Genomic DNA, 9,968 nt, shown 5'->3' with positions numbered 1-9,968 from the left:
ACTAAGGGAACTGACCGGTTGTGGTCGGGCTACGGGCACCAACTACAATACGTTCTTTAAGTTCTGAGGGACAAACTTATGTAATGGGTAAGAGTGCAGACTCTGAAGCCCACATGCTGGGTTCAGCTCAGCTCTGCCGCTTTTGCACTGGGCAAGGCAATGTCACTGTCCCTAAGTGTCTTCATCTACCAAGAAAAAAATCATAATTGTATCTATGGTGTGGTGTGGCTTAAATGGTGTAATCATAAAAAGTGTTCAGAATTATCTGGTATATAATATGTTCTCAAAAAAAATGACATTTATGAAAATGGCTGTTCCTAATTGGGAGCCCTAGATCACAAGAATGAAAATAAGCACAGATAAAAGTTCAAATACTGACTGAACGATTTATTAGGAGCACGACCTTTGACTTTATTTAACCTCTCTCAGAGTATGAGGCTAGGAGTCAAATGGGGCTGATACTACCTACCTCACAGCATAGAAGTGTTAGGAAGATCAACTCAGGTATACGGAATCAAACAATAATCAGAGTGCTTAGCACAGAGCAGACGACAGATACTTAATGAATGCTAGCTCCCTCACATTTTAGATCCTATCAGGCTATGGTCACTGATACAGGATTACACATCAAATTTAATGTATATCACTGCACTTTTAAAAACTGGAACTTAGCTCTGTGATATATGCATTCTAAGTAACAAATGGAAGCCCTTCACCAGCTTGACAGCTACTAATCACTGTAACTAATCTCTTACAGTGAATAAAATGACTGTAGTCAAGAAAGTAAAAAAACATACACATACTTGTGCTTAATATGTGAAAGGTGAAAGGTAAAAGCTTTTGAAAAAAATTTTAGGAGTTTTAGGATTTCCAATTGACTATTTCTAATTGACTGTTCTTTTTCTAATTTTAGGATTCTAATTGACTTGTTTTGAGCAGTTACGTCAATACAATGATCTATAATAAGAGATTGTATGATAATTCATACTGCTCAACACATTTCTGCCTTGACTTGATGGCAAAAATAAAACACACTTTTTCGGAAAGGGAACAAAAATAATTATGAATCCCAAGATATTTTATTGTAAAGAACAACATTTCTTTAAATGTAAGGTAGAGTACAAAGCAACTTTTAATGGCCAGTAAAGATCCATTTACTAATGAAACGTCTTTCTCTGATTTCTTTCAACTTCACTCATTTTGGCTTTTAGACATAGTTAACTGGCACAGTTTTATAAAGTCAGCAAACATGCAATTTACATGGCCACTCACCAGTGAGACATGCAGCACATTTTTCTAATGCATTTTGCTTTTGTTCTGATTCCTCAAATGATGTAGCTCGCTCAAAACTTTTGGTTTCACTCTCCACGGTATGCATATCCTGTTGATGGAAGAGAATTTTTAAGTGTAAGAAGTAAAACACACCTTAAAACAATTCAAAGATTTCTAACTTATTAATGCAAACATTATGAAGTTTCAACACAATTCCATAAAGGTCAAAACTCACTTCCTTTGAAGAGAAAAATAGTGACTTGGTAGAATGTTCCGGATCTCTTTCTTCTGGTGACAACAGAGGCTTTGGAAGACAGCCTTGATCAACATGAGGTGCAACACCACCTATGCTACACACAACTACATCCTGTGGCTGTAGGGACCCATCGAAGATCTTCTGTGAGTAAGTAATGAGGAACTCTACCAACCGCGCTTGATTCGAGTATTCAGCAAGAGAGGAGATGGTGACAGGTGCTGTTGTGGGCCTTGGCCTAATGAGACTTGGGCCAAATATCACCCCCAAATTTTTGGAGTTCATTTTGTTTTCTTCTGCATGATCCACAACTCTGTGAAATAATATAGAAAGCTGTGTTAGATTCACCTATTATATATCCTTGATGGTAGTTTACCATAGGTTGGGAAGAGTGGAGGAAAAATAGGTGGTAGAAATCTAGAAAAAGGATATATTTATTTGATTAGATATTGACCACACACCAAATTGGGTTTCATAGTAGTAGGACCAAATTTAAGTAACTTAGAAAAGAACTATTAAAGTTTTACCAGCAGAAAAGCAGAAACAAAAAATCCCTAAAAGCTGCTCCCATCTTATTAGTATATAGCATATTCTCCAGGTGCTTATGCTGGAAACTTAAACATTGTCGATTTCCCTCTCACTGCCACAGCCAGTCTTCTGATTCTGCCTCCTAAAGATCTCTCTGCTCTACTGCCACTCCCGCTGCTCTAGCCTTATTTCAAGCTCTCCTCACTTTTCACTTCTAGACTACCCAAGAAGTTCTGAACTGCAGTAAAGGACCCCCTCCAACTCATTCTCCAGGTGGCTGCCAGAAAGACCTAACAAGCAAATCTAAACATGTTAAATTCCTGGCTCAACATTCTTCAGTAGGTCCAGAAGGAAGATGGTCAACTCATCTAGCAGGTATGTATGACTTTATCAGGCCTCTGCCTAACTCACTTCAGGCTACTGCTTGCTTTGTCCTAGCCTAACCAAGTTACCTATACTTCCCAAATGCAAGCTTAGCTTGTGTCTCTGTGTCTGTTACCTCCTACCTGGAATGCTCCTTCGCAGATTCTTGGACCAACCACTACGTGTTCTTCACATATGACTAAGGGGCTACCTTCTCTGATTCACGACCTCCCAAGCCTCCACCTTCCTCTGCATGCTGTGCACAGGTCCATGAGAACAAGAATGATGCTGCAACTGCACGTCTGCAGCTCTGCCCTCAAGCTAACCAGCACCACAGATGACAGAAACCTTACATCCTCATCCTGATTTCCCAGCCGGAGCCTGGCACACAGGAAGCATCTGAGAGAAGGATGTTAGCTGCAAGAACATATACTCAATGTCTCCCTTTCCCTAACCCATATTACAAATAAAATGTTCCTTTTAAAAACAATACAACAATATGAATGTACTTAATACTACTGAACCGTAAACTTAAAAGTGGTTAAGATGGTAAATTTATGTGTATTTTGCTACAAATTTACAAAAACCAAAAAAGCAAAACACCCCCCAAAACTGATCAATAATCCATCCACTAATAAATGCCTGTCTTATACAAAATTCTTACCGCTTAAGATGAACTATGAGGTAATGAAGACTGTTAAAATTTGACACTGGCAGTTGTCTTAGAAGGTCCTTGCTTTTTATAAGAATTCGGTTTATCTCTATACATGTACTCGGCCACTTTTTGTCCTCAGGGTTATCCTTTTTAGACTCCTGTTCTTCATTTACATGCTGGATCTCTTTTGCAAGGTCTATAAATTCCTTGTACAATCTGAATAAAATGAATGGTTCTGGGAGCTAAAGAAATAAAATTGCATTAGGAATATCAATCTGTCCATTTTTCCGTTAATAATTTACTGAATACTACTGAGAGATTCTGCATGTCCACTCAGATTCACAAGATTTAAGGTTAATCTTCATTATAAATATACATATGTTTGTTACTGATGCAATCTATAAACTGAATCTGACATTGCCAAAAACTAGATCTATATTAAATATGAGTTAATTGATAATTGGTAAAACTTTTTAAAACCTAAAGCTGCATGATGGGATTTTAAACTTCTGTTATATCCTACACCAATTATATTCATGACGGCCCCGAAGTTAGCAAGATCTTCAGCTGTTTTATTAAAACCATATTAAAAGTCATATTAATAACATTAATTAGAAAAAGCTTATATTCAGAGTTTTATTGGTATGGGATAGATAATAAAATACTACAGGGTTCTTGTGCTTTGCTTTGGCCAGATTGAAGATCAGCATAAGACAATACAAATTACAAGAAAGACACTGTCAACATTTTATCTAATTTTTAAGTACAACCTGAACTGCCATAAATGGGTTAAAGAAAAAGTTCCTCTCAAACACTGCCACCTTGATCTCCCTACTGGCATAACTTGGTTTCAATGTTTCGACTTCTCAGAGATGGGAACAGTGTATTTCTGGTTAGCCGGTGTCCTATACTGCCTGTGATGAGGTTGGCACCCACCTCTCCGATCTCTCCTGCTGGTCCCAGAGAGAAGCCTTGGCATTAATTCTTACCTCTACTACTCTAGAATCTAAAGGAGGTCACTTAACCGCTTGAGGCTTACGATTTCACATATATAAGTAAATGAAGACTACTCTCTAATACTGTAAGAATTGTGCATAGTTTCCCCACACTAAAGTGTTGGTCCCATAGTAAGTATTCCTGAGATGGAATAGTACTGGACTGCATTTCTTTCCTCTCCCTGACTGGCTAGAAGAGATAAATGATGATTCATTGTGAGATTAAAAGTCATTCCAAGGTACTCTGTCTCCATTTTTTAAATTTTTTAATGTTTTATTTATTTTTGAGGGAGGGAGGAAGAGGGAGAGGGAGAGAGAGAGAGAGAGAAAGAGAGCGTGAGCAGGGGAGGGTCAGAGAGAAAGGGACACACAGAATCTGAAGACAGGCTCCAGGCTCTGAGCTGTGAGCACAGAGCCCGACGAAGGGCTCGAACCCACGAGCCACGAGATCATGACCTGAGCCGAAGTCAGATGCTTAACTGACTAAGCCACCCAGGTGCCCCACTCTGTCTCCATTTTTCAGCTGAATTCTGCAAAATATGAACATCCTATAAAAATAAATGTATATAGTTTCTTTGGCTAACATGGTAGATCCAAAATTTGTACCTAGTTTCTTTCTCTCCAGCAACTCCACTAAAACACAGTTGAAACCACAAGACTAGCAGAAAAGGAATGTAGATTAAAGCAACATTTCACCACTGAAGAGCAGATAAACAAGTAATGACAGCAGTCCTGAGAAAGGTGAAATGAGAACCAATACATTTTACAGGAGACTCAGGGACTGTCATCACTAGGTACTCTGATCCTGAAGAAGGGTGGAGTATTTAAGCTGCATTAGATTTCCAGATTCTTGTCTCAACTCCCTGCTTCTGACCAACCTCTCCCCCAGAAGTGTGAGGATTTCTTCTCTAGGCAGTGTAAAATAGAGGATCTCTGGATGGACAATGTGAAGCACAAACAACAGGTGGTCCACTTCTAAAAATAGGGGGTTAGTGTCTGTACGCATGCTGAGGCAGAGACCCTGGAGTCTTCGTACCCAACTTGGCCCACATAGTGCTGGCTCCGCACCTATAGGCAGGGAAAGAGCCTTCTGTGAGGGAGCAAGCGAACCTGACAGCACAGACCTAGAGACATAGACATCAGGTGTAGCCTTCTAGATGACACTACAGCTCAGAATCTTTAAAGCCTTCATGTATTCAAAAACTTCCAGAAAGATTTCACTCCCCAATTCTTTCATTTCAAGTAGACAATCACAGAAGACAGAAATCAAAATCAGTTTCAGAAAAACCAACTTAAAGTCTAGAACTGTGTTGGCAATACTGTAATCGCTAGACACATATGGCTACTGAGCACTGGAAGTGTGGGTATTCCTAACTGACATGTGCTCTAAATGAAAAATACACACCAGATTTCAAAGACTTGGTAACCTTTCCTTCCAATAATTTAAACATACTATTTAGATGTTCAGATGATATTTCAGTATATTAATATTAAATTTAACTTCACCTTTTTATGTGGTTCCTAGAAATTTTACTATTATATATAGGGCTCACATTATATTCCTACTGAACAGCACTATATGCTAAGCAAGAATCCTTTTTAGAAAAAAGCTATGAATATCTCAGACATATAAGATATTTCATTCATTAAAAAAGGATGCTGTAAAAAAGACAGCCAAGTTCTTGGAAATTAAATCATGTCTCAGAAATGAAATAGATCACAGTAGATATGGAAGATAAGACTGAGGAAATCTTTTTAAAAAGTGTTAAAGACAAAATAAGAAATGAATAACAGAGAGAAGATGAGGGAACTAGAGAGCCAGTACAATGTGTGAACTATACACATTTAAGTTCCAGAAAGAGAATAGGAGGAAATGAGCAACAAAATTAAAGTCCCAAGAACAAAAGACTAAGGAGGACAGAGCTCGTGCGGTGCCTGGAAGGACAGAGGAGACGCCAACATCAGGGCATATGTTGTGAAATTTTGAGACAATGGGGAGAAAAGATTTGACAAGCTTTGAGAGAGAAAATAACAAGCCTCATACAAAATATCAGAACATGGAAAGATTTCAGGCTTCAAAAAGAATAAAAAGTGTCTCAAAAAAAAAAAAACAGCCTTCAAAATTCTGAAGAAAAAGAATTTCCAGCCTAGAATACTATAACCTTCCACACTATCCATACTCTTCAATTCCATTAAGAAAGTAGAAAAAAAACATTTACAGATAATTAAGATTTCAAGAATCTACTCTTATTCCATCTTGCTCAAGGATGGCAGGACCAAAACAGAAGCATAAACCATGAACAGGAAGACAAGACATAGAAGACAGGTATTCCCCTCAGAAGAGAGAAGGTGGAGAAGGGAACTCCCAGGATGACAGATATTCACAATAATTAAGAAGGATCTAGATGCAGAACAGAACTCCAGAGACGGGCATGGTGAAGACCATCACTGCTCTGTTCTCTGTGACTCTCCATTTTCACTCAAGGATAGAACGCAGCTGCACTTGACCCACACCTTTTTTGTACTTGGCTCAGCATAACAGTGTAGTGACTGTGTCTGCAACCCCTCCGTGAGCTGCTGCCTGAAGCCATGAAGGCCGATTATTACTTTACCCACAAGAGTGTTTTCTTTGGATCTACTCCTCTAAGCCCCAGATTCAATAGTGAGCATAGAAGGAGAAAATACAGAGCAGCCCACCCCTGACCATATTACTGCTGAATCTCCTGTACTCAGCTTATTCTAAAGCCCTGCACAATGCCCCAAATACACTGAACTTCATGTTCCCAGGATGCATTCATGATCATGCCCATTGGCCTCCCACATTAGCTACTTGAGAGTATCAATGAAGGTAAAGTTGGACAATGGCCTTTGCCTTACACAGCTAGATTTATGGTTTCTTCTCAGTAACCTAAAACTTAACAATGCATCATGTAGGAATACACAACAGGTATTAAAGCTCTTAAGAAAAGAGGAGTTATTAACAAGGTTAGAAAAGACCCCTGGAGCCAAGTTGAGGGTTCCAACCAGAGAAGGGCACACAGGAGCCTTCTACAGGGTAATGTTCTAATTCCTTAAGCAAGGTGATGGGAAATGAATGTTATTATTATTATTATTGGTCTTTACAAATCTATTTTATAAGCTCTTTGATCTGTACAATAATTAGAGACACAATGATATGGTCTATGTCAATGAAAATGTGTATGTAGCAAATGTTCTCAGCAAAATACAAGTCATATTTTTTCTCTTTTCTGTTCAGTGGAACATTTCAAGGGTAAAATCTTTACCTGTCGAAGGTATAATTTCAAGACGTCGCAGATGTCATGTGAACTAAATTCTGAAATGTCTACCAAGTGCATTCCATTTTCCAAGGCTTGACACAGTTTTTCCGTTTTTATTTTGTTTCCACATACACGGTAAATTCCCTTAAGAAGATGGAAAAATTGGGCAAAATTCTCCTTTAGTACCAATGATTAAATGCAGATATATAAATATATCTGATGTTTCTATTTCAATTTTTCTTATTGAGGAAAACACTAGGACCAAATGAGGTACTATTTTTGAAATAAATCTGAATAAATTCAGTTACTTATTAAAAGTTGAGAGCATTGTTTTCCTTTAAAGTCTCACCATTAGAACAAATCATATAGTCATTTATGTTTTTAAACTTAATTTTAAGAGTTACAAGGTACCTGTAGACACAAGGCTCTAGTTTCAATCTCTGCAGCACATATTTTGAGTATAAATGGGATGCCATCTGATTCCTTTTTTGCAATTTGTGTGAATTCTGCTCCAAATAAGTGTATTTTCCCTGGAAGTTTCTGATGACCACAAATGATGACCAAATTTTCCAAACACTTTCGGTGACAAACAAGGAGACACTACAAGAAAATAACAGTTAAAACTCACCTTAAAACTGTGAACAACAGAGCAAACTAGGTAGAGTGGTAACATAACAAAAACGAGTTTAAAAGGCACTGGTGTTTGAAATACACTTAATATCTGAATGAAATATAAAATTACAGAAAGTACACTGTAGTTTAATTTATTAAAAATATAGCTAGCAAGATTTCTCAATCAATAAAATTAGTAACAAAGAAGTATACAGCAAAAAGCACAAGGAAGTTAATGTAATTCCAGAAAGATCTCACCTCTTCACATTCAACACCGTGGAATACTACAATGCCTTCACAATCCCTACATTTTGTGGGGGACCTTAATTTTCGAAACTTGTGAGTGAGAGCTGCCTTTGACATTAATGTTTTCTTAAATGTTCCAAGGGAGTTGGGTCCTTGAAATAGAAACAAATTAGTATAAGAATTATAAAATGGCATAAAAGTTATAACACATGATACTAAGGTTTTAAAAAAATCTTTAGACTGTGTAATAATTCAGACATTACAAAAAGCTATTATTTTGGGTCTATAACATCAAAATAAGCATTCAATTTATAGGTCTCTTACAAGGTAAACATTTATTAAATATCTAGCAATGGGTCACAATCGCCACCAAACCCGTAAGACACTTCTAAAATAGTATAATAAGTGTTTTCAGAATCAGCAAATCTACACTGGCATTAAAAGACTCTTCACAGCACTGGGAAGGTGTTGTGGAGGTGGCGTTATGCTCTTAGAAAATGCCCCTATAAAGCTTCAAAGAAAACTGGCTATATGAGACTAGTTGCATTTATTTGCAATTAAAGATAAAGCTATTCTTATTCTTAATTCATTATAAAATTATACCTACTACTCTCTAGTTCTCTATCAATACCCAACAAGAGGTCAGATGTTCCATATTATTTTAGTAAATAATGCCCAAAAAGGTATATCAAGTTGTCAAATGTGTGAAAATAATTTATGAATCAAATTCAAGTCATTAAGGTAACTGATATCTTTTATATCTGTCAATGCTCATAACTTTCCTTGTCCTCAAGAATTTAACTTTTTCTGCCTAACTTCTTGCACTATTTCTTTTAAAGAGACTTTTTCAGAGTTTCTCATGCATCGCAACCTTTTAACAGTTCAGTCACTGTATTAGGTTTATAAAAGATCAAAATAACTAGGCTATTTTACCATCAAATACACTTTGGATCTAGTAGTTTTGTTGCTTATTCTTTTACTTTTATTTGTAACATTTCACTAGTATATTATCAATCCATACTTGTACATAATATTTTGGGATATATTTAAGTCATTATAAGGTCTTCTAATACACAGCAGAGTAATTCTTCATACTATTTTCCTAATATCATTCAGTGCTGCTGACTCAAGTTTAGTGGGTACTTGATTCACATGGAAGAAATACCGGCTTCTGAAGGGGAAGGCGGCTCCCTCTCATCTAGATCATCAGCAGAAGACATGGTTCCACTAGATGGAGTTCGTGGAAGTTTTCGATGAAAGTCTCCTAAAAGAAAATTGTGAATACAATCACCTGACCATTCAGTGTAGAATTTAAGAAATGGGTAATGACAATATCTTTTGAATAACGTAAGTCATACTATTCTGCTCAAGAGAACAAATAGAAATAGAAAAAGCTGCTTCCATTCGCAGACTTTGGAAATAGGGAATTATGATATTTATTACTAGGAACAACAGAGAATTCAACCAAATTATTTATTTCCAAGTAAACTTAAAATTGAGGAATCATACATCCCAATGAGACCAACTTACTGCCAACTTCTGATAGTCCATGTTACAGACTGTATATTCTACAAGGGCAAGGAGTACAGGCACAATGTAACTTGTCATTAAATGCTTGTTGAAAGGAGTTACAAAAAATGTATACAATGTAACCTAAAGCTGTCTAAAATATACAAAAATCTATGAATACAGCAACACAACAGTAAGACCACATTCATGTTGCCCAGGAAGATGGGAGAACAGGAAGCAGGAATAAAGATCCCTGG

General features: G+C 37.0%; 1 protein-coding gene across 1 annotated transcript in view; it reads right to left on the bottom strand.

Moving 5' to 3' along the window:
• Positions 1-9,968, bottom strand: part of ARHGAP29 (Rho GTPase activating protein 29) — a 63,659-nt gene that overhangs the window by 2,221 nt on the left and 51,470 nt on the right. Inside the window, exons 16-22 of the mRNA XM_029948870.1 lie at positions 9,368-9,466; positions 8,215-8,354; positions 7,756-7,944; positions 7,351-7,488; positions 3,081-3,313; positions 1,508-1,838; positions 1,273-1,381 (exon numbers count right to left, since the gene is read on the bottom strand). Coding sequence (XP_029804730.1) covers positions 1,273-1,381; positions 1,508-1,838; positions 3,081-3,313; positions 7,351-7,488; positions 7,756-7,944; positions 8,215-8,354; positions 9,368-9,466 — 1,239 coding nt within the window. The remainder of the gene's footprint in view (positions 1-1,272; positions 1,382-1,507; positions 1,839-3,080; positions 3,314-7,350; positions 7,489-7,755; positions 7,945-8,214; positions 8,355-9,367; positions 9,467-9,968) is intronic.

This window comes from Suricata suricatta, chromosome 8, assembly GCF_006229205.1.
Source record: "Suricata suricatta isolate VVHF042 chromosome 8, meerkat_22Aug2017_6uvM2_HiC, whole genome shotgun sequence".
Classification (NCBI taxonomy): Eukaryota; Metazoa; Chordata; class Mammalia; order Carnivora; family Herpestidae; genus Suricata; species Suricata suricatta.
Note: the sequence above shows the minus strand (reverse complement) of the source record. Positions and strands in the feature narration are given on the sequence as shown.